Source organism: Camelus ferus, chromosome 15 (genome assembly GCF_009834535.1).
Source record: "Camelus ferus isolate YT-003-E chromosome 15, BCGSAC_Cfer_1.0, whole genome shotgun sequence".
Taxonomy (NCBI): domain Eukaryota; kingdom Metazoa; phylum Chordata; class Mammalia; order Artiodactyla; family Camelidae; genus Camelus; species Camelus ferus.
In genome coordinates this window covers 41,929,788-41,955,729 of record NC_045710.1, presented here as the reverse complement: position 1 = coordinate 41,955,729, position 25,942 = coordinate 41,929,788, and the positions used below count along the sequence as shown (strand labels likewise).

At 34.3% G+C, this 25,942-nt stretch overlaps 1 protein-coding gene across 3 annotated transcripts in view; it reads left to right on the top strand.

Moving 5' to 3' along the window:
- The first annotated feature begins 658 nt into the window (after positions 1-658).
- FANCL (FA complementation group L) overlaps positions 659-25,942 on the top strand; it is a 72,202-nt gene continuing 46,918 nt past the window's right edge. The window contains exons 1-6 of one of the 3 annotated variants that reach the window (XM_032497595.1): positions 689-822; positions 4,205-4,279; positions 5,780-5,838; positions 7,819-7,879; positions 10,375-10,431; positions 14,898-14,998. In XM_032497595.1, coding sequence (XP_032353486.1) covers positions 10,378-10,431; positions 14,898-14,998 — 155 coding nt within the window. In that variant the 5' untranslated portion in view covers positions 689-822; positions 4,205-4,279; positions 5,780-5,838; positions 7,819-7,879; positions 10,375-10,377. Of the gene's footprint in view, positions 823-4,204; positions 4,280-5,779; positions 5,839-7,818; positions 7,880-10,374; positions 10,432-14,897; positions 14,999-25,942 lie in introns of all 3 variants that reach the window. The other 2 variants (XR_004326345.1, XM_032497594.1) reach the window with 2 other exon arrangements.

Sequence of the window (25,942 nt, the reverse complement as noted above, 5' to 3'; positions counted from 1 at the left end):
ATTCATTTTTTTGCAGAGCCTGTAGTATATTACAATGTTTTGCAAATTCTAGGGTTCAAAAATGTAATGGGTTGAATACAGATAGGAATAAAATGTAGTCCAGTAAATATTAGTAAGTTCCCTAACCTTTAGTAAAAGGGAATGTAAAATTATCGTTCTTGAATTAGATTGACTCTTGTTTGTTTTAATGAAGGTACTGGGGAATTGAACCTGGCATCTTGTGCGTGCTAAGCACTACCTCCCCCTCCCCTTCTTGAATTAAAAAAAAAAATGTATAGAAAGGGTTGTTAAAGGACAGTTAACTTTGGTTCATCACGTTCATCAGCAATTTCTCCTCCTGTTTATCCTTAGACATTTGTGAGTGCAGCGCACCAGACCTGAATCTGGTGTTGATTTGAGTCTGGATTAACATGTTTCCAAGTGTTCTTGGGGCAATCAAGGCTAGATTGATTTTGCTTGGTCAGGCCCGTGAACCTGAGAGCAATCTTCCCTCCTGCCTCCCAATGCCGCCTCCTGCCGAGCCGCGTTTCTTAGGCGGGCTCTGAGCCCAGGTGTTCCCACTAGCACCAAACCTTCATGTTCTCCTGCGGAATCCTCGAGGCTTTTTCCGCCCACGCGCCGGTTTCCGCCTCGGCGCCCGAGACGCAGGCGGGACTGCGCATGTGCGGGCTCGGCGGCCGCAAGTTCCCGGCGCTTGCACGGCGGGCGAACCACGGCCGGCGAGCCATGGCGGGGACGGAAGCCAGCCTGTTACGCCAGTGCCCGCTGCTTCTGCCCCAGAACCGGGCGAAAACCGTGTATGAAGGATTCATTTCGGCTCAGGTACTCGCCCGGGTGGGCTCTCTCGCTGGGAGAGCCTCCCTCTGGCGGGGCGGCCCCACTCCTGCAAGTCTGACCGGAGGGGTTAGGGGCTCGGCACTTGTTGGGGTGAAGAGGAGCAGCCCGTCAGGGCTCCTGGGAGACTGGAGGTTTGAGAACTGCGGCGGCGGCTGGAAAGCCGATCCTCGCCGCCACCTCCGCGCCTGGGCCGGGGTCGCCGCCCGGGCTGGGGCGCTGGGAGACCCGCGCGCGCGGCCTGAGGAGGGGTGGAGAGCCACGCCCCCTCGTTCCCGCCTCTCAGAGTTTGCCTCCCTCCTAATTCCGCGTCTGTCCCAGATTTAAACTTTTTTTTCTAAGTCAATCTTTTGGTTTCCTCTATTCGAACGTTCCCCACCCCCATGAAGTTTGGAGACCGTTCACGGGGGAATCTCTGCTCGTTATATTCGTGTGTCCTGTAGAAAGGACATTTTGGAGGAAAACCTCATTTTGGCTGTACCGAGTCGTGGGTACCCGAGCACATCCAGTTGCGGTATTTTGTAGGAAATCTTGACAACCGGGTTGATTACGTTTGCTGATTCCAAGTGGCCTCTCTTGTGGAGTATATTTCACACGGTAAACTGGCTTTGAAATGTACAAACTGCTTTCCGAGTACAATATCTCACTTAATCCTCAGCCCTTTGAGGCAGAAAAAGAAATTTAAGTCTGTATTCTCACTTTATAGTTGAGTAAATCAAGACATGAGAAAGTGGAGAGATTAGATTTCTTGTCCATGATCGCAACAGACTCCCCTAAACTCAGGCTTATGAGGATGAGGGGGCCATATTTTAGAAATTCATTTGCCTTCAAATTCATTGTGACCATCACAAAAAGTATACGTTATAATTTATTGTTACTTGCTGGAGAAAAGTTAATCCACCATTTCCTTCCCCAATTGGAAGTATTGGTCTTAAGCTACATACTTGAAAACTTTAACAACATTTAGAAAAATTGAAGAGAGATTACTAAATTACATTTTTATCCAGCATCATTTTTACCTACTTACAGGCATTTTAAGAAAAGTGTTTTGTATTATATGTGTCTGTATCTGCTAAAGCCTCTTAGAAAACATACGTAGCCATCACAATTGAGATTAGGTGACATTTTCTTATGACCCTTGCTTTGCTACAATTCTAATTTGTACCTGCTAAGTGGCTTATTGAAATCTTAACCTAAACACTTGATTTAACGTTGTTTTATTTGGTGGAGCTAGCTTTCTAAAAATGTTTGCTTGTGTGTAATTTCAAACTAACAGAAAAATAGCAAGGATGTAGGAAGAATTTGAATGTACTCTTTAACAAGATTCACCATTTTACATTTGCCCTATTTGATTTATTATTCTGAGTGTGTGTATGTGAGTGGGTGTGTACCCACATTATTGCCCTGAACAGTTCCAGATTAAATTATAGATATAGTGTGCCTTTATTCCTAAGTACTTCAGTGTATGTTTTATGAGAACAAGGGCACACTCATGCATAATCACACTACAATTAACAAAATCAGGAAATTTAATTGTGATACAATACCACTGCCTAATCTGGAGTCCAAATTCAACTTTTGTTAGTGTTGTAATTACATGTTTTATACCCCTTCCAAGCCCCCTACCATCTGATACAACATTATATTTTTGTTGTCTCTTCAATGTGGATAGTTCTTTTTTTTTCTATAAACTTGGTATTTTTGGGGTACAGGTTGGTCATTAGGTAGAATGTCCCTCAATTTAGATTTTACTGATGTTTCCTCATCATTGAATTCAAATTATGCAATTTTTGGCAGAGATAACTGCAGAAAGTAATTTCAGTGGGTCTCATTATTGGTGATGTACCTCTGATCACCTACTTAAGGTGGCATCTGCCAGATTTTCCTCTTGTAATTGTTAAGTACTTTCAGGGAGCTACTCTGAGGCATCAGACTTTCACACACATACACTGCCCCCCCTCCCCCGACTCTTGTTTGAGTCAGTTAATACTTGAGTCAGTTAATTGAATTCTGTAAACTTTGGCCTGCCCTAACCCACCCCAGTCTTCTCAAATCAGAGAAAATGTTAGGCTCTATTTGGTTCTCCATCTTTGCGTTATACAGCCTAAAAATTCTCTAGGCTGGCCAATTACGGAGATTTTTCTCATTTGTTCCCCTTCTTTCAAGGATCACTGTCCTATGCTGCCTGTTGTTTGATGTCTGAAAATCGTTTCATATATTTTGTCCAATTTTTTAGTTAATGTGGGAAGGTAAATCCTTCCCTGTTGTTCCATCATGGCTAAAAGCAGAAGTTACCTTTCAGTTTCTTAAAAGGAATACTGAATTATATATTACTTAGTGAGTATTTGCACTCAGATTCTTGAAAGTTCTAGTCCATGGTTGCTTTTTTAAAAAACTCTTTAAGATGTATGATGCCAATATTTTTCCTTTTCCCATATATTATTTGTTCTTTTTCTCAAGAGTGGGTAGTAATGAGTCACTTTTCTCATGTGTCCAGTTGTCATTTTTAGTATGTGAATTTCCAGAAAGTATACTTGGATTATAATTTAAAATATTTCCTACTATTTTGTTTTCTTTTTCAAGGTCTCCAGTTATTTGTATATTGGATTTTGGGGGACTTGGTTTCCACTTCAGTTGCTTTTCTTAGATTGCCTTTTATTTTTTCTCATTTAGTGATTTACTTGCCCTTTTTATCTCTTAGAAAGTTTTTATTTTACTCTCTCTGAGTGCCTATTTTAACTTATCTTTATATTTTAATATTTTTTCTTTTTCTTTTTATTCAATTTCTGTTCTTAGTTTTAAAATTTCTGAATCTCATTGCAAATACTCACCAAATAATATATAATTCAGAATTGTAGTTTGTTTATACATATGTGGTTTTTGTTTGCATGGGAGATTGTCTTCACCTGAAATGTTTTGATTCTCTTATTTGTACTGTTTTTGTCTAATAGTAGCTTGGTATTGATGAAGACACTATCTTTGTGTTTGTGAACAGTGGCTTTTTGCAATAGTTTATTAAATTCCTCATTCAAGAATACCCTCTTTTGTCACTGAAGCAAAGTGCAATTTATTTAGTGGATAAATTTTTTAGTAGTGCTGAAGGAAGACTTGAGTCTTTTAATTTTCTTATATAAGATCTAAATTTCCCACTCTTTTTCCTAACACCCAGTTTCCAAAGACTATCTCTACCTGCCTGTTACCATCTTCTACTGCATTTCTTTTCCAAAATGAGCTCCTTGACTTTTGTGTTCATATTAAGTTCTCTCCCTATAGTCAGTGCTCTGATCTGCCAGAAGTGTTTATTATTATTTTTTGCACATAATCCAATCCCCTCTTCTGTCTTCTGTGCATTTTTTTCTGAATCACCTAGCTCTCTAAAAGGACTTGATGTGGGAGCCCGAAAGTGGAAATCACTGAAAAGTGGTTTATATTTTTCTTCTTACAGGTAATTTTGAAGTTTTATAGTGTTCTCTTTCTTTTCATTCTGCCTAAGACATGGGATTTTTGTGGTGATATTTGTTCTAATTTTGATGTATATCGTTTTCTGGGACGATATGTAGAGAGGTTCAGGTTTAGGCAACTGTCAGTACTTTTGTTCTCTGTAAGCCTGGAAAATCTGCTTCATGAGAGCAATTAACATTTTTTTCTATGCTTTAACTAAAAAAAGATAATTTTGGACATTTTCTTGAATCAGAAAAATATTATGGCACATGACATGGCATTTGACCTTTTAAAATGGTTGGATTTTGCAAATAAGGGGCTTTGGAATTTTATTCTTTCACATAACAGATCAGCAGAGTCGTTTTACTATTTTTCATGTAAATTTTGAATTCCAGATTGTTCTTACACCTATGTGTGGGATGTCTATAAAATTAGGTTAAAGTTACTACATCATACCTTTTGGTGCTTTAATGAAATAGTGAATTATTGTTACTTGACCTTTTGAAAAGGTCAGTAGTACATTTTGTTTCATTTTTTTAAAGGACATTTAAATGTAATGAAAGTCAAAACTGCAATATTACCATGAAAGTAAAGGTTATGGGGTACATTTAATTGTGTTCCTCTATTTTTGAAACTGCTTTGAGGGAGTCTGCTAAAATTCTCGTGGTAATTGTTTTTCAAGAATTTTATTACTCTTTTTCATTTTATACTGTTGGAGTAAAAGATTATATTTCTGTTTGTCTTTTTCTGCTTACCTTTGCTCAGATTTCATGTGTATTATCCTGTTTAAGTTACAAAGTTTAAGCTGCTTACCCATTCACTTTCTCAAGAAAGTAAAATTGAAAATATTTCTCAGAGAACTGTCCTTTTCTCCTTAGAAAGACTCTTGAGTAAAACTTGGTATTTTCAAACGTATAGCTAGTGAATATTTAAGTTAAAATAAGTAATTTAAGTAACAATATTTTAGTGATTTTATTTATTAAAGGTCTGAATGTGGGAGAATTAAATACACTGATTTATGAAAATATTTCTCATGTCTATATTTAGATTATTTAAATATATTACATTTTATTAAAATCTGGAAAATTAGATATGAAGCCTATAATGTATTGTATATTCTCATTTTACATTATTTTTTCCATATCAAAGCAGTTTGATGGAGTTACCTTTTTCATAAATTTATTTCCTAAGAAATGACATTTAAATTTCTTCTTTACGTCTGCATTAACCATTTCTTAGTATTGTGTTTATGTGAATGAATTTCTCTTTAGAAACAGTCCTATCTTCGTGTTTTGATTACCCAATAATTACAAAGTTTCTGACGTTTTTGAGTTATTTTCCCTTAAATGCAATATTCTGTTGCTTATTTTTTATCAAATATTTGGGTAAAGTTGATACCTTTTAGAAAGTAAATGAAAACATTGCCTTTTCTACGTGATTCTCTTTAACTTAACATTAAGTGAAAGATGAAAATTTGAACTTTTTTTTTTACTATTCTCCACAGGGAAGAGATTTCCACCTTAGAATATTGTTGCCTAAAGATTTACAACTGAGGAATGCAAGGTGATGTGGGGTGTTGTTATTTACTGTACATGGATCTTGGCGGGTTGGGTTGGGCAGTCATTTATCTGGTATGAACTGATTGTAGTCATTAGAGTTTTGGGTAAAGTGCTTATTAATCAATCAACTGAAACATTTCTGGTTTTTCCAAATCAATGTGCTTTGTAAATGGTATTCCCTAGTGCTGAAGTGCTTTGCAAAGGTAACATTCTCTAATTTTTTTTTTTTAAATTTAAAACAGTAAAAGGCAATTGTGTAAACTTCATTAACAAGTGAGAATATTTGGAGAATTCAAAGAAATTGGAAAACTTTGCTTCTCTTTTGACTGATGTCAATTTTGTGAATATGCAGTCTCTGGGACAACCCTCATTATCAGTTCTATCCAACAGGACATGTTGAGAAATTAAGTATCAACATGGTTGTTGGGATGGACAGCCCTTCAGGGAATGTCAAGAGACTAGAAACGTAGGTAGTGCTGAAATCTCATTTCTGATCCTAAAAGAGGAGGGAGAATCCAGAGAGTTAGGAGTAAAACTGATAGGATTTTGTGACTGATCAGCAGTGGGAGGTAAGAGGGAAAGAGCAGGGAAGGCATGTTTTCAGGTTCTTAACTCCTGTCACTAAGCTGGAGAAGAGGTCACGGATGGAAGAAGTAGAAGAGGAATTGTTTTAAGACATGTCAGATGTGAAATACCAAGAGGAGACTTTCCGTAGGTAGTAGTGTTTTGGTGTGGAACTTGAGCGTAAGACTTGGAGTGGAGATACATGAGGAAATCACAGTAGGCATGGGATTTGCGGCCATAAATATGGGTAGACTTGCCAGTGCCTGCACGTATGGAGTGAGAAGAGAAAGCCAATGACAGCATCTCGAGGGCATACCAACATTTAAAGGACTAGTAAGTAAAGAGGACCTTGGAAGAAGTCTAAAGATTGACAAGAGAAGTAACAGGAAAACCTGGACAGTTGTCTCTGAAGCCAGATAAAGAGAAGCTTAAAGGGAGGATGGTTAACAGTGCTGAGTGCTGCAAAGGGATCAGGTTAGATTGAATAGGCTTCATGTAGTGGTGGAAGCTAGCTTGGTTGGGTTTTTGGAATAGGAAATGTAAATAGTATAAATTACTTTGAAGAACAGGAGTGGCTTTAGTGGAGGGTGTGTAGTCAACAAGAGTTATTATGTGTTGTTGTGGAAATTTTTAATGAGATTTGCTTGAGTAAGTTAATATTATGGAGGAAAAAACTGGCAGAAAATAAGGATACCACAGTGAAGGAATAATCATAGTGAATTGGTGTGACTGTTGGTGGCAAGGGGTGGGAAAGTATGTTTGATGAGGGGATTTCCCAAGAGCAATTGAATGAGCTACTCTGCCACTCTTGAGAGTAGATAGTGTGTCAGTAGGGGTTAGCACACCAAGAGTAGAGAGGGTCGTGGGATGTTTGAAAAGGTCTTGCTTGGGAAAACTCAGACTTTCTCCTTCTAGATAAGTAGAAGCAATTCCTAGAAGAGTTACTTACCTAACAATATCGGGTGCACAGCTGAAGTGAATAAATGAACTTAAATTTACCACTATACAAATAAAAGTGTGTATCCTTAATCTGGAATTTGAAGACTATATTGCTACATATGCTTTCTCAAATACAGTTCTGTATATTATGATCAAAACTGTTGGTTTTATTTAACCTACCTTGGAGAAGAATTCAATTCAGTAGAAAACCTTGCTATGGGTATGGTAAAGTTTAAAAAAAAAAGTACTGTTTTGTTTACATGTCGTTTGCTGACTGCAGTTATATTTTGAAATAAAATTAGTACTGACAGTTTGAAGACATGATTTTCAACAGTACCAGTGGTAAAAATTTTATTAACTTGTCAGAATTACATTTATGTCATTCTTTTCTATGTAATGTACATGTTTGTGTTAGCATATAAATGTTTTTTCTCTTAATTCTGAACAATGAACAAACCATTTTGTTCCATTAAAATTTTAGATTACTATGTAGTTGGCAGCTGAGAACAATACTCAATGGATATCATCAAGTAGTACAACAGGTAAGTCCTTTAAAAGATTTATGTTTTAAGCGAGGGTAAGAAATTACTAAATCTCTTTTTAAAAGACCTATTTTGCGGACTATTGTAATAAACTAGTTTCATAATTGCTGAATTCTGTAAGTTTCATCTCTACCAAATATTTTAAGGATCCATGTTTTACATAAAATGTTTCCTGTCTCAGACTCCTCATCACATTTCCAGGCAGCATTTGTGTCGAAACTGATTTCCATCCTTGATTTTTTAGGGTCTTCAAATGCATATACCCTATCCATATCCATCACTTTTTGAGTGATTTTTCTGTTGGAACTGAGTAGAGATGGTACCTAAAAATCCCAGGACCCATTTAGGAGTTGTAGGGTAGCAGTGGCAAAAATTTGATTGTAATTCAAGATTAGCAACAGAAAGGTGGGGTGGAAATCACTTAGGATCATGTATGCCTACGTATTGAGAGTAGATGTAAAGGCAGGATTGGTGAAATAGGATTAATTTAGTTATTCTTTATTTTTTAAAATTTTGTAACTAAGTTTGTACTTTTGTCATCCTTCACACACTCCACCCACCTGCCCACTCCAATTCAAAATTTGTTAAAATTCTTAACATTTAGTTTCGTCTACCTGAAAATGCCTTTAAAGATTAGAGAAACAAACAAAAAATAGTTACTGAACAACTGAAAATAATGAAATGCCTCTTGTAGAAAAATAAATGTAAGTAGAACTGCCTTTCTTTTGATGCTTTATTCATTTGTATGTTTTTCCTGATTTCCTTTATTTTCTCTTATCTTAAAGCAGGTTATTATCTTTGGTAACTGACAGTGACATTCATACTCACTTAAAGCTTTACTGAACCACAAAAAAATACAGGAGATAAACTATTTGATTTGTAGAATGTAGGCTGTCTTTGCTGGCAGTATAATTACAGCAGATTTTTAAGGGAATGTTTAAATTATTTCTCTCTGTTTTCTCTCCACTGCCCCCACCGCATCCACTGTGACTGTATCAAATACTAAAGTTTAAGAAATAAATCTAATGAGCTGTGTGAATAGCTTGAAGAAAACTTGTTAATAAAGACTAAGAATAATAATCAGCTCTATAACAGTTTTTCTCCACCAGTTCACCAAGAGGGTTCCTAGAAAAAGTTGCAGTTACTTAATTCCTCCCTGTCTTCCAGTTGGTCACATAGAACCCAGTGTTAGTTTGAGTCTTTGTTTTATTCCGAAGTCCTGGTGAATATTACTATTCTTTCCTGGTATCATTTTTAACTTTAGTAATTATGGGTCGGGGGGGGGGGGGGTCAACAGCCTTTTTCTTTGATGGGCCAGATAGTAAATTTGTCAGGTTTTGTGGATCCTAAGGTCTGTCATAATCACTCAGCTCTGCCCTTGTAGCACCGAAGCAGTCTTGACAAGAGGTAAATGAGTAGGCGTGGTTGCATTTCATTACAACTCTATTTACAGAAACAGCTCTTGATCTGGACTCAGTCTCTGGGCTGTAGTTTGCACATCTTTGATATAATGTATTACCATCTCTAGTAAACTATGGGGAAAATACTGTATAGAAGAAGGGAAAGTCAAAGATTGGTTCTACAAACGTGTGCCCACCCAAAGCTGTGTTAAGATGTGAATCATATATTTCATGTATTGTTGAAATATCTGAGATTACTATTTTTCTCATCTAAAAACAGTGAATTTACATATCAACTTTGTTCAGAACCGTGGTGGTAGTCCAGGGCCTCAGAAAAAGTAACAAATACATTATTTTGATTTCAAGTAGAGGAATGATGTAGAGATTTGTCTAAGAAAGCAATTTTAAATGAGATTTATTTTTGCCTTCTTTTATTCTGTAGTTATTTTCTTTGAAGAATCAAAGATTTCTAGGAAATGGAACCATGACTTGAATATTCATTCTACTTCAGAAATTACTTCCTTTTTACCATTTTATTATAATGATTTTACCTTATTGAAAGATTGATTCCTTTTGAATTAATATGGGTTGGTTGTAAAAGGACAAAATTAACAATTATAGGTAGCCTTTAAGGTCAAGGAAAACATTAAAATAGACAATACTTTGACTGCTAATTCATTGCTCTAACTAGATTTTTTAATTGTATAGACTTGCCTGATTTTTATGTTTTATGCTCCTCTTGACACTGCTTTCATTCATACTGTCTTTTTCCCCCTTAATAGTGATGTGGTTTGCTAGATTTATTAAACTTGGCAATAATTAGTGCTGAAGAAATGAGTGTGTGAGATTTTAAGTGACATTCTTATATAATTCAGTATATCTCACCAAAACAGATTTGAGGGCTTTATTTCTCTTTAAGAATGAAATTGGTAGGAATAGTAGGGATAATGATCAATACTTCAGTTCTTACCATTTTAAGACAGTTAGAGCTAGTTTTTTTTCATATTCACATGGACTAGGATTTTACTTCAACTTCAGTGCATGGAATATTCATTGTACATATGAAAATTAATTGGAAATGTTGTTTTGATCTAGAGAATGCAGCACTCTCCTGATCTAATGAGCTTTATGATGGAGTTGAAGATGGTTTTGGTAAGGATTTGTTTTCTAACCCTGTTATGATATATAACTTTTGTATACAACTGAAGATTTCTGAAAAGTTTGTTAGGCTTAATTACACACATATGTTACATATCATAATTGATCATTTGATTAATTATGCGTAAAATACTTGATTATTTAGTTTATCCTATGGACATTTTATTATTTAGAACAGAATTTTATTATGCAAGTTTTCAACATAAACAAAAGAGGGAAGACTTTAGTGACTATTCATGGGCCTATGACCTAACTTCTAAATTTTGCCAGTCATATTTCTTCCCCTACTCTTAGAACAAAGAGAGTGGAGTATTTTAAAGGAAACTCTGGATTTTGTATCCATACCTCCATAAATACGTCAGTGTATACTTTAACACCTAAGTGCTTTTTGTCTGTTTTAAAATGTGCTGTCATGAAGGGAGGTGGGTAGCTCAGTGGTAGAGCTCGTGTTAAGCGTGCACAGTGTCCTGAGTTCAATCCCCAGGACCTGATCCATTAAAAAAAACAAAGTAAAATTTTAAACAAGTAAAGTTTCAATTTAAAAAATGCTGTTATAACCCCAGCAAAATTAGTGTTAATTCCTTATAACTGCTTTGTTTGTATCAGCATACAAACAAGGTACACACGTTACATTCAGTTGATACGTCTCTTAAGTCTCTATGTACCTCCTGTATAGCAGCTCCTCCTTTTCTCCTTATCCTTTTTTTTTCCCATGCCACCTACTTACTGAGTAAACCAGATTTTGTGTCTTATAAAATTTCCTACATTCTAGATTTGATATATTAGATATTCATGGTACCTTTTAACTTATTTGTCTACCTTTTTTCATAATCTGGCAGTTAGATCTAGAGAGTCTCAACAGAGTTGGATTTATTTGTTCTGGCAAGACTACTTTGTGTGCTGTATTTCTAACTTTGCATCAGGAGGCATATAGTGTCTGATAGCTCCTCTTGTAGTAGGGTTAAGATTGATCAATAGGTTTAGGTGCATCCAGTACAAAGTTTCCCATCAGCCTGTCACCTGATGATTTTAGCATCCAATGATGGTCATTGCCTATATCCAGTATTTCATTAGGGCTCCAAGTGGTGATTTTATAAAATCTGTTGCCTACGTTTATTAGCTGAAAATCTTTTACAGAGAACAACTTACTCTCATCAGTTATTTGGTTAATTTGAGGTGTAGCTTTCACTGGAGAGAGAGAATAAGTGCTTGTTTCTTGTCCCCTCCCTTTCTTTAAAGTCAATTTTTAGAATAATGAGTTGGTGCTTAGCAACTGTCAAAGGGAACTAGTGATTATTTTCTTTTTTTAGTATTATTATGAACTCATGGGTTTTTATATACTTGACTAACTTTAATCCATTGCAATCATTATTATTTTCAGTGCTTAAATTGTACCATTTTTGGTCAGTGTAAGCGCCTTCATGTTGGCTCCTGAGTTCTTTTAACACAACCCAAGCTTTGCTTTATGACACTGGTTGCCCCAGTTTCATTAACTCATCCTATTGCAGAACTGTGATCAGTCACTCTTCCAAACACCCATAGTTTCTTTGTAGAAAATGGTATTTGGATCCCACAGTCTGAAACTGGAGTGTTCATTGCTATTACTTCTAGGCCTTTTCAGCAGACAAAGCTGGAAAAAAGTACTGTTTAAGAAAATAATTAAGAGTTTGTTTCAGTATTTTCAGTTCAAATTTGGCATTATAGGGATTTTACTTTGATTTTATGCTTATGTCTCTTTTCTCTTAAATCTGAAAATCTTCGTTTCTAATATTAACATTTTATTACGTTTTTACTTGTTACGTTTTACTTACACTTTTCTTGTATCTATAAAATATTTCTTCATATTTGTTATACAAAATTACAATACCAATAATTCCTACTAGCAATATATTGAACTAACAACTGAAAGCAGTTTGATTTTTTTTGTGGTTCTTTTTGAAGACTTTCTATTGTTAGCAGCAGCTGTCACGTATTGAGCTGCTAGATTTGAGTCCTCTTCTTAATCCTCAGAACAACCCTCTAAGGTGGGACTTTGGTAAAATGTTTGGGATCAAAATAAAGAGTATAAAATCAACTTCTGAAGCTTAATTTTGACTTATAAATTTGTAAACCCTAATAAGGATTATCAAAACTGGTTATAAATTTTGTCAAAGGCCAAAATACGATAACCTTACTTACAGAAGATACGATGAAGTGAAGTTATTGTGGTTTATATCCCCTTGACATTGGACAAAAGTTTGAAAAGTTTCTTGTATCTTTTTATTATAATTTTAATAAGCTATACAAATAGAAGGACTAAGGGAACCAGGGTAAAACTACATATACTGTGACCCATCAAGCTTTGTTACTGAAGCTAGCTTTATTAGGTTGCAAGGATGGCTCTATTGGCCATTTAATTTTGAAGTAATACTCCTTAATTTAAAACTAAAATAAAATATTGAGATTGATGTCTGATTCACAGTGTTCTAATTAGTACATTTGTTATTGCATTTCTGAATAAAATGAGATCCTGTGTTTTTAGCTTTCTTAGAAATTATGGACAGAGTTAATGATGTTATTGCACATTTATGACTGTACCTAAAAATATAAGAATTATTAGTTTATTAGATTGTGTTGTCAGTAATAGGTTCATTTAATATAATCACTGGTGCAAGTATTGAGAATGTTGCCCAAATGAAATCAGTAACTGCTGAATTTAGGAAACTGTAAATCTTGCATGGAGTTTTCTAGTAATAAGTAGGCATATAGTAGGAGTTTGGTATATATTTAATAAATGAACAATTGTATTTAAAAAAAAACTCTGTGAGGTAGATTAATTTTTTTGGAGCTGAGTCACTGAGTGCTTAAGGCCTTAAAACTAGGAAGTGTTTAAAGTTAGGATTTAAAACCTGTTTGTAAAGCCTGTATTCTTTCTTCTGTGTTCCTTTGCTTACTTCTCCACAAAGAAGGCTTTGCTTCTCCTTTGCCCATCTCTCTTACGGTTTTAGAATAGGAATAACTTGTCTAACCCAAGGTTGAAGGCAGAGTTTACAAGTGTCATAAACCAGATTAAAATACATTTTTAGTATTATCTAAATTTACTTTTACCTTCATTATATGTGGATAGCTGTAATTAATATTTTTGAATTGAAAAAATTTTCAAATGAAATACCATGTAGCTGTTACAAGTATAAGTACAGGAACTAGACTGACTATCACTATCATTTTTAGTAACAGGATAATTTTAAGTACAAATTTATTTTTAAAGACCATCAGGGTATTTACATATAGCATTAGGTATTTAAGTTTATAAAAAAGGGCCGTATATGACTTCCCTTCTAATTCAAGCTGACATTCTGAGCTTCACAAACCTGCTTCACAATTTTGTTTATTTTTAACCTAAAGCAGATTTAGAACTGTATTAAAGTAGTTTCAGTAAATAGTTCTGATTTTGAAATGCTGTTTTATAAAAATGTATTCTTTCTAGTGTTATCTTAATTTAATAGTGTCCAGTCCTTGTTTAAGAAAAGGATAAGGACTAATAGATTAAACATATACTCAAATGAATAAAAATCTATACTTTTTATTAGGGTTGCCAGAAATATTTAAAGCTTTTTATACTTGTTCCCACATGGTTTTGTTATATCTGATTTTTTAAAATTTTATTTCTTTACTTTTTACAACACCGTTTGATAATCCAGACCATATGAACATCTGTGTAATTCATAGATACATTTATTTTTAGTTCCCAAATAAGATATTTGTCTAGGTTAGCACCTTTGAAGTAATTGGTAATTTTTAGCCTCGGCAATTCTAGTGATGTTTGTATTGCTTATTAAAAAAAATGTAAATTTTAGTTTTGTTTGGGGGAACATAAACCATCTTAAAGATATCATAGGTGGGCTTAGCAGGGAAATGAACTGTGATCTAGCCAGATAGATGGCAAAACACTTAGCTCATCTGGGAGCAATACAGAATGTAAGTCAGTAAAAGAAAATTAACAGGTAAGTACTTACTGTGATAATGAAGAGGTTTTGTTTGTAAGAAAGTGATTCATAACTGTGTACAAATATATCAGTCTAGGCAGTGTACATAGAGTTCAGGCTTTAATTCTTTAACAGTATGTGTTTTGTCTATCAAACGCTCTATCTACAGGGGTAGAAAAATAGTGAAGCCTTGAGGATGAGTTTTTTCTTTTTGAACTTTTCTCATCTCTGATAGGCATAGTAATCTAGGAGAATATTAAAGTCTTAAGTTTATATGGTATAATAATTGACATTTTTACATGACCTTTAGTGCAGTCCTTTAACTTTTTCATGTCTCTTTTTTTATAAGGAAGGAAATGAATTAGCTGGATTTTCTATAAAAATAATGGCCACTTTAGTTAGGCACAACGATTATAAAATTGTATTTTGTAATCAGGTACTAATAATTCATTGGCTAGCATTCCAGAACTGATTCAGGCTTTTTCTTTTAAATAGGAGGTTGCTTTAAAGAATAAACAAGAGCTACCTGTCCTACCTCCTCCTCCCCAGTACTACTCAAGCCTCATTGAAGAGATAGGAGCTCTTGGTTGGGATAAGTATGTCTATTTTAAAATATGATTTAGAAAAGCCTCTCTCTTACACGTTATAATTTAGTGTATTTATAGTTTTAGCAATTTATTTTGTACCTATTTTTAGTCAAAGTGTTTCATTGTAATTAGAGTATCTGATCCTTATTATGGCTATGAATTAAGGTGTATCATCATAAAAAAAATTGACCTACAAGGTAAACTACTAAATGTAACTTGGAAAAAGTAATGTTTTTATATACACAGTAAGATATTACCATATTTTCACTGAACATGTAACATTTTCTTTTCTCTTTCACTTTTAGTGATACATAATTGACAAAATTATATCATATCTAAAGTGTACAATGTGACGATTTGATATACCTATACGTTGTGAAAGGATTCCTACAATTGCAGTAATCAGTATATCCAATATCTCATTATTTGCCTTTTTTTGACCTTTTTTTTTTTTAACTTTACAGAATTTAAAAAAAAATTTTTTTATTGAAGTACAGTAAGTTACAATGTGCCAATTTCTGGTGTACTGCACAATGTCCCAGTCATGTATATACATACATATATTTGTTTTCATACTCTTTTTTTGTAAAAGATTATTACAAAGTATTGAGTTTAGTTCCCTATGCTATACGGAAGAAATTTGGTTTTTTTATATCTATTTTTATATACAGTGGTTAACATTTGCAAATATCACTCAAATTTATCCTTCCCACCCCCTTTCCCCCGGTAAACGTAAGATTGTTTACTATCTGTCTGCGAGTCTGTTCCTGTTTTGTAGATGAGTTCATTAGTGCCCTCTTTTTTTCTTTTTTTTTTATATTCCACATATGAGTGATATCATAAGGTATTTTTCTTTCTCTTTCTGGCTTACTTCACTTAGAATGACGATCTCTAGGTCCATCTGTGTTGCTGTAAATGGCATTATTTTATTCTTTTTTTGTGACTGAGTAGTATTCCATTGTATAAATATACCAGAACTTCTTTATGTAGTCATCTGTCGATGGACATTTAGGTTGCTTCCATGTCTTGGCTACTGTATATAGTGCTTCTATGAACATTGGGGTGCTCTATCTTTTCGAATTAGAGTTCCCTTCAGATATATGCCCAGGAGTGAGATTGCTGGATCATATAGTAAGTCTATTTTTAGTTTTTTGAGGACTCTCCATACTGTTTTCCGTAACAGCTGCTCCAAACTACATTGCCACCAACAGTGTAGGAGGGTTTTCTTCTCTATAGCCTCTCCAGCATTTATCATTTGTGGACTTCTGAATGATGGCCATTCTGACTGGTGTGCAGTGATACCTTATTGTAGTTTTGATTTTCATTACTCTGATAGTGATATTGAGCATTTTTTCATGTGCCTATTGGCCATTTGTATGTGTTCATTGGAGAATTGCTTGTTTAGGTCTTCTGCCCATTTTCGGATTGGGTTTTTGTTGTTGTTGTTGTATGAGCTGTTTATATGTTCTGGAAATTAAACCTTTGTCAGTTGCATCATTTGCAAGCATTTTCTCCCATTCCGTAGGTTGTTGTTTTGTTTTACTTAAACAGTTTCCTTTCTATGCAAAAGCTTGTAAGTGTAATTAGGTCCCATTTGTTTATTTTTGCTCTTATTTCTATTGCCTGGGTAGACTGCCCTAGGAGAACATAGCTAAGATTTATACCAGAGAATGTTTGCCTGTGTTTTCTTCTAGGAGGTTTATTGTGCCTTTTCTTATATATTGAAGTCTTTAAGCCATTTTGAGTTTATTTTTGTGTGTGGTGTGAAGTGTTCTGACTTCGTTGACTTACATGCAACTATACAGCTTTTCCAACACCACTTGCTGAAGAGACTGTTTTCACTCCATTGTGTATTCTTGCCCCCTTTGTCAAAGATGAATTGATCATAGGTCTGTGGGTTTATTTCTGGGCTCTATTCTGTTCCATTGATCTGTATGTCTGCTTTTATGTCAGTACTACACTGTTTTGATTTCAGTAGCTCTGTACTATTGTCTGAAGTCTAGGAGGGTTATTCCTCCAGCTTTTTTCCTTTTCTTCAATATCGCTTTAGCAGTTTTGGGTCTTTTGAGATTCTATGTAAATTTTAGGATTATTTGTTCTGGTTCCGTGAAAAATGTCCTGGGTAATTTGATAGGGATCACATTAAATCTGTAGATTGCCTTGGGCACTATGACCATTTTAACGATATTGATTCTTCCAGTCCAAGAACATGTGATATCTTTTTTCAGTTCTCTAAATCATCTTTAATTTCCTTAATCAGTATTTCATAGTTCTCCTTGTATAAGTCTTTCACCTCTTTGGTCCGATTTATTCCTCAGTATTTATTGTTTTGGATGCAATTTTTAAATGGATGGTTTCTTTACTTTCTTTTCCTGCTGTTGTTAGTATAAAGAAGTGCAACTGCCTGACTTTTTTGGGGTCAGTTTTCTTGTTGCTGTTATGGAGGGGAGAATTTTAGGGACTTCTGATTGCCATTTGCATTGACATCACCCAGTATATTTAGTTTTATACCTACCATCTTGCTATATGTTTTCTATTTATTTCACTAATTTTGTATTTTTTCTTTTCATATGCCTTAGAATTAATCACACAGTTTTATTATATTTTTCTTTCTCTTGATTTGTTAGGTATACTTTTTTTTTTTTTTTTTTTTTTTTTACTATTAGAGGTTACCTTAGAGATTACAACGTTGTAATACATTTGCCATACATATGGCAAAACCTATGTTGTTACCTTTACCAATTTTCTTATATTGCGAGGATCTAAAACTCTTTAATGCATTTTCTTCCCTTTCACTTGGCTGTGTTATTGTTATAATGCATTTTAACTCTATATTTAAATTTGACAAACTTTTTTGTTATTCTTAAAGCAGTATTTTTATACATACACAAATAATTATTATTCCCAGGGTTCTTCATTCCTTCCCTCCTGCATTTCTATCCTTCTGTCTAGAATAATTTTCCTCCTGGATAAAGAATTCTTTTTAGTATTTTTTATGGAGGTATGATTGACGTATAACATTATATTAGTTTCAGGTGTAGAACGTAATTATTAGATATATATGTATTATGAAAGCATCACCACAACAAGTCTAATTAATAGTTAACATCCATAACCACACATAGTTATATTTTTTTTTCTTGTGATGGTAATTTTGAAAATTTATTGCTCTCTTAGCAACTTTCGGATATACAATAGCACTGACCTTTGAACAACACAGGTCCTTATGTGTGGATTTTTTTTTTCTTTTTCAATGAATATGTACTACAGTGCTATACAGTATACAGTCGGTTGAATCTGTGAGTGTGGAACTGCAGATATGGAGGGCTAGCTGTAAAATTATAGGTAGGTTTCTGACTCCGTTGTGGGGGGAGTTGGTGCCCCTAACCCCCAAGTTGTTCAAGAATCAACTGTTCAATATTATTAACTAAGTCACTATGCTGTACATTACATCTGTATTAATTATTTATTTTCTAACTGGAAGTCCATACCTTTTGACCTTCACTCATTTCATCCACCACCTATGCCAACCACCAGTCTGTCTCTGTATCTATGAATTCAGTTGTTTTTTTTTTTTTTAAGATGTCACATATAAGTGAGATCACCCAGTATTTGTGTTTTTCTGTCTGACTTATTTCTCTTAGCTTAATGCCCTCAAGATCTATCCATGTTGTTTTCTTTTTTAATGGGTGAAAAGTATTCCATTGTGTATATATATGTGTCTGTGTTTTCTTTATCCATTTTTTTATCAGTGGACAGTTAGGTTGTTCCCATGTTTTGGGTATTGTAAATCATGCTACAGTGAACATAGGTATGCAGATACCTCTGTGACATTGTGATTTTGTTTCCTTCGGTTATATACCCAGAAGTGGAATTACTGGATATATGGAAGTTCCAGTTTTAGTTTTAGAGTGCATACAGATTTGCATCTTCCTTCTGGATTTTTTCTCTTACAATTTTAATGTTTCTTTTTGTGTCTAGTAATATGTCTTGCCTTGATGTCTACTTTGTGAGATATTGGTATAACTTTGCTAGATTTTAATGCTATGTTGAAATTCTCCATCGTTTTCTCTATTTTTTTGTAATTATCTTAGGATAATTTTCTACCTACTCTTGTAGTCTAGATCCCCTGAAGTCTTGTTTGGTTTTTTTTGTTTTTTTTTTTTCCTTGTGGTTTTCTGTCATGTAGTCACGGATCTTGGCATTCCTAGGAGTTTTATTAATTTTTTAAAAATAGATTTAATTTTTTTTTTTAGAGTGGTTTTAAGTTCACAGCAAAACTGAGAGGAGGTACCTAGATTTTCCATATACTTTCTGCCCCCAAATACATGCATAGACTCTCCTTATTGGTATCCCCTGTCAGAGTGGTACATTTGTTGCAATGGCTGCACCTACACTGACACGCTGTTATCGCCCCAGAACCAAAGTTTGCATTAGGATTTACTCTTGACGATGTACTTTTTTGGGTTTGGACATGGCGTGTATCCGCCATTATAGTGTCATACACAGCAGTTTCACTGCCCTGAAAGTCATTTATGTTCCACCTGTTCATCCCTCTCTCTCCCCTAACCCCTGGCAACCACTGCTCTTTTTAACTGTCTCCAAAGTTTTGCCTTTTCCAGAATATCATGTGGTTGGAATCACACATTATGAAGCCTTTTTCAGATTGACTCATTTTACTTAATGATATGTTTTTAAATTTCCTCTCAGTCTTTTCATGGCTCATTAGCTCATTTGTTTTTAGCACTGAGTAGTATTCCATTGTCTAGATTATCCCCGGTTTATCCATTCACCTGCTGAAGAACATCTTGGTTGCTTCCAAGTTTTGGCAGTTATGAATAAAGCTGCTGTAAACATCTCTGTACAGGTTTTTCCTGTGGATGTAATTTTTCAACTCTGTTGAATAAATACCAAGGCCTGGACTTTTCTTTTTTTTAACAGTAAACAGTAAAGGGTTTTTCTTTGTTTTCATGGGGACTTTTTTCCACTGGTGGGCTCTAAATTCTAATTATTTTCTCCTCAGTATTATGAGATTTCTAAATATTATCCTTTGTTTTTCATTGGCTTTCTGCTTGACTTTTTATCCTCTTATCTCTTGCAATTTAAGGATTTATCAAAAGTTTTGATGGAGAATTGCCAGAATGTTTTTAGGCCAAGGTCTCTGACCCTACATTTTCACAAGATTCTGGTCCTTAAAGTCTGCTATTTTTCCACTAGATTCTGGCCTTTTAAGTCTGTTATTTTTATTTCTCTGTCTTCAAGAGATTGTCAGAAATGCTGTTAGATTTGGTTTTTTATGTGTTTTGGGTTTTTTTGCTACTTAACTCATAGCTCTCTGTCTGCACTGTTTGCCCAGATCCTCCTTGCCTTGCCCTGTGCCCAGAATTGGTAAATACCCTGAGGGAAAAATGGCTGAAGTGTTGGCTTACCTCTTCTTTGTTCCCCCTTCTTCAGGACCTTGGCACTTCAAGTCCTGGTTGCCTTAGCAGTTCTTTGATGCCTTCAAACTTTTTTTTTTCTTCCTTTTCCATTTTATCAGACCACTCTAGTTGTTCTCAGTGGGAGTTTTGTTCTGTAGTAAGGTACTCCATTTTAGCCAGAAATGGATGATGCATATAGTTTTAAATGTGCTATTTAAGATTTTATTGAGGACTGGTTAATGTTTATTCATGAGCTTATGCTTTATTTGATAAGGCATCATTCCTGAATAGGATTTGAGATGGATGAAATCTTTTTAATAAAATTTAGCAAAACCCTGGAGGGGAGAGACAGAAGACAAGTAATGAATTGAGATGCCCAAGTCACAGTTCTGCTGAGGTTATTAAGATTTGTTTTGAGGCATTGATGTCATGGACCTGGTCATTCTTTGAATTTAAAGTGATAGAAAAGAGAAAGGTTATTTTGTCTTATTTTCAAATGGTTAAATGTGAAGATTTTGGTGTTTAGAGGATAGTTAAGAATGTAGGAAGGGTTTGAGAAGGGAAGAAGTGTTCTTCTAGTTTTATTTCTGTTATTTTGATACAATGAATTTGAGGCAGTTTTCTAAGTAGATGTGACATGATTCGGAGAACTCTAGTAATGAAAATTAATTGAAGCACTGAGTATGTAGATACCAGATTTTTAAATCATTTATTTTTTTCCACCTATTACTTATTGAATGCCTGCAGTGTAAGATATTGAAGATACACAAACAAGACAAGATTCCTCAAGAAACTTAAATAGTCGAGTCAGAATTTAAGTAGATGGTCCCAGTAGTACTTACTTCTAACTGTGATAAGTACTATGGAATATACTCATTGGATTTTTTGAGAACTGTTAGTAACAAAGTTATAAGAGAAATAGTGCAAGTGTATGAAATATTTTATGGAATATTTTATGGAATAAATGCTTTTATAGATAGAGCGTATTGACTTTTGCTTTGTACACATTGTTCTGATGTGGGAGAGAAAGGAACGCATCTCTAACTTAGGTAATAGATGAAAGCCAAAGGTAAGGATATAAACACCTCTGCTGTAGCTTTCGCCGCAATATAAATGTTTGTCTGCCTCTTAGACTCAGATTATTATATGTAGGAACTTCCATGTATAAGTTTCTGTTGTATACCACTGACTGCTAGCCACTATATAGAATTCTTATTAGAATAAGTTTCAAGATAAATATGTTTATTCCCAACTTTGTGTATGAGATGAGTGTATATTACCAAGCTGGCTGTGTAACGGTGCTCATGCATTTGGTGTGAATGATGCTCCCTGGAGTTGTGCTATCAGGATAACTCTGATATGGACTCTTTGTAAAGTTCCCTCAAGTACTCGGACATAGTCATACTTCGAGGGGTAACCAAATATCATTATGGATAAAATTGGCCAAATGCAAAATGATACCTTCAGAATCTGTTGCTTAGATTTGTGAAAGATCATAGTTTAATTATAGTGATAGAGTGCATAATCAAATTAGAATATACTTGCTGTTACCTAATTATTTGTTTGTAGTTTTTACAAATAAATAATATGTTAGCAGAAAAGTTGTCTACATGGATTGTGAGAAGCCAAATAAGATTATGTTAGTATTTATCCAACACTGGCAAAGTTAAGAAAATCTTCTTTCAATTTTATTTTTGACTTAATTCTTAAATCAGGTCTGGTATACTGATACACTGATAATACTAGATTTCAGGACCATCAAAGCTGAAAATGAGACCTGAACTCTGCTGTCCCCATATTAGAATTGCTACCTTTTGAGGCCCTGCCTGAGCAGCTGCCTAGCTTCTTAATTTAAATTATCTTTTAAAATGACACACATTATGATTTGTGTGACAAATTGATTTAAATGGATTTTCAGAATCTTCATAATTCCTAGACCATGTCAATATGTCTATATTTTACTTACACTCTAAATAGTAATCTTGTAGGTTTGATAGTGTAATAGTAAAAATCTGATAATAAAAGAAAAATCTCTAAGATAAGGAAGACCTTGCTGTGTTTTTAAATTACATACTTGACATATCTAATTAACTCTATAGGATCAGGCATTATCAAAAATTAAGTTAGAAAAAAGAAATATGTAAAATATGATCGAAATCTTTGCATTTTCCCCTATATTCACATACTTCTTTTAAAAAAACAGAAATGACTTTTTTTAAAAACTGAAATGAATTAGTAGCTGACCTTAAGTTTGATTAGTATTATTGTAGTTTCTATACTTGTTTCAACTTCTGTAAAAACAAGTTGTCCTAAGGGTAATATGAAGTTGTCGATGATTTTCGTGTTACACTGGCTCACAAAAGTGAGTGATGCAAAAATGTGTCTTGATGGATTTCTGTTAATTTCTGTTTGTGGTGTTTTACAGAATGGCTCATTAAAACAATAAGAATTAAACAGAATCCTTGAGGTTTAACAGGATTTTCTGTTTGGTATTAATAATATCCTGAGGTTGAAAGTAGTGTTTGCTTTATAGAATGGCTGATCTATATCCCACTTTAACTAGGTTAGTCCTGTCTTGTGCCTTATTCTGGCCCCTTTCAGCCTCAAAAGTGTCCCAGTTTGAAAGAAATGCGTAGCCACTTATAGGATATCTTCTGTTTATTTTAATAGTCATGTGGCCTAAGATAATTCAGAGATTAAATGGTTCTAATAGGGGGTAGTAATCTGATGGTTTTGTCCTTTTTAGATAGCATATTTATCAGTTAGAGTGAGTAGAATTAAGCTATTTGGTCTTTCAAATTTGTGAGAGAAAGGGCTGAGTTTTACTAAATTTGTTGTGTTGCTGAAAGATTGTCAGTATTTATTAAATTAGATTTTTAATTAAGTCCATTATTTTGGTATTGGACTTACAGAAATTGTCACCATCAATGAAGTAATTCTCAATGCATTTCAAGGAACTATATAGCATATTGGGGAAAATGGAGATACTTTTTAATAAATTAATTCCAGTAACTAGACAAGGGTTTTTAATGATGGCTTTTCAGCTATGTGACCTGGAGTAAGTAACGTAACCTCTCAGGGCCACATTTTCTTCATTTTTCAGATACTTAGTAATGAGGGTTGAAAAGAAACATGAGTTATGTGACTCAGATAATCCCTTCTGTAAAGTAAGTATAAAGTTATTAAGACATTAGTTCACCAAAAAATGTCAGACTATATGTGAGTTTTACAGCACTTAATTAGTGTTATGATTTCATTATAACCAGTAATGATAATTTTTGTTGTATAAATGCATAAGAACATAGATAATGAAAGTATGATTTTCATTCTAAATTACCTTTATAAATAGAGTGCTTTTTCCTCATGCATATATCCAAATCATTGAATGCAGATTATCTAATAGTGGAAAAATTGTGTTTCTAAATTGGTGATGTTTATAGTATCTAAACAGAATTTGCATTTAGTTATTTAAAACTTAACATGTGAATCAGTAAATGAACCAGTCTGCCAGTAGCTTGTCTATGTTCATATAATATATATAGAGCACTAACACTTTCATAGATACATAAAACTTTCATTTACCTTAAAACTTACTTGATTGGGAGGCAGAAACTTTCATAAAAAAAAAAGCAGTATGAGAATTTTGAGAAAGATGGTCCTTTTAGGCTAAAGATAATTTAGGAAGGTTCTTAGAGGAGGTGGATATTGGGAAAGCTTGGAAGGAATGTGGAAAGCCTTAAAGGGAATGGTGGGGGCAGGACTGTAGTGATGGAAACGTGCAGTTCATTCTTGGACTTTGGAGTGGATCAGTTGCTCTCATAAGAGGATAAGTATCAGAGCCAGACTGGAAGGTCTTGACTGGTATACTAGGGATTCTTTATATTCAGGTGATGGGGACTCACTGAATATTTTTGAACAAGGGGTTGATATGATTAAAAATATGCTTAGGAAGATTAGTTAATAGAAAGCAGGCTAGGTTGGTATACAGAAGAGACAGGAAGTAAAAATGTCAGTTAGGTTTTTTGAAGTAGTTAATGCTTCAGACTTGAGAGTAGAAATGGAAACTTTGATACTTTAGTAAAACATGAAGGTCTTCAGTCTGACTTTTGACATTATTACTACATAAATGCATCTAGATATTTAAAGAGAAGAAAAGCTGTGTAACTTAAGCTTTTGGTCAAAATAAGTACAATATCTCAAGAGATATAAAGCACATTCATTCTGTTCTTCTGTACTGATAACATTCACCTATTAACAGGAACAACAAAAACCTCTCTGAAGCTTAAGTATTAATACCCTTTTCAGATGTTTAAAAAAATAGCTGTTGAAGTTTAGTGCCATTTTAGTTATTGTAGGCAGTAAAGAAATGCGGTAAATGATAAATGTGAAGTAAAGTACAAAAAGTATTCTATTTTATTTCTTCAGATTTTTTATTTATAGTTTTATATTTTCTTAGTCAAATTTAGAATATGTCTAGCTAAGTAATAATACCTAAATTCCTTCTAAATATAAATTTAAAATGTGATTTTTCAAAAATTTAAACTTTCCAATGATGAAATTTTTCTAAATGTATTATTTAAATGAATAGAAATTATTTCATATTGTCTGAATTGAGATATCCAACTTAACAATAAAACAGAACATTTGAAATAGCCTTTTTTTAAGAAAAATTGATTTTGATATTACTTGTGAGAGCTTATTACTGTTTTTCCCCTTTAATAGCTCTTCCATCGACCAAACATTAAGGTATTCTTTTCTACTAAAGGTATTATTTTCTATCATAAATAGATAGAAATATGCTTATTAGTTAAGGTACAGGCTGAGCTGTTGTTAACAAAGAGAACACCAAATTCTCAGTGTTTTAAACAAGATAGAATTTTATTCATCATTCAACAGCTCAGAGGTAGGCAGGTGGTCAAGAGTGAGTTGGTGGCTTTGTTTCACAAGGTCATCCAAGAGCCCGGGTTTCTTTTATTTGCTTTTCAACCATCCACTGTCTGCATTGTTCAGCATAGTAGCCACATGTAACTATTGACATTTATATTTAAATTAACTTAAATTAGAAATTTAACGTTCATTGTAGTTAAAGTCCTCCATAGCTACACCTGGCTGGTGACTACTGTTTTGGACAGTGCAGATGTAGAATACCCACATCACTGCAGCAAGTTCTGTTGGTCAGATCTGCACTAAGAGAGTTGTTGTTGTCTGCACAGTCTTTGCTGGCTCAAACTGGCCTAAGTTGTAGTCTACAGGAAGGGAAAATGGGAGGGTCAGGGAGAGGGGCAGCCACAGTTTTGTTATAAATGATCCAAAGGATGCATATATCACTTCTGCTTACAGCACATTGGCCAAAATTTGGTGATATGCTAACACCCAAGGGCAATTGTAAGAGTTGCTGTCTGGATGGATTGGACCCAGCTTAAACTCAGTTTAGCCAGGAGTGCCATGGAGGCAGGGATCCAATTACCAAAAGGGAGAAGGTGAGAGTATATATTAGAGGACATCTGCCAGTCTAGGTCACAAGTACTCAACA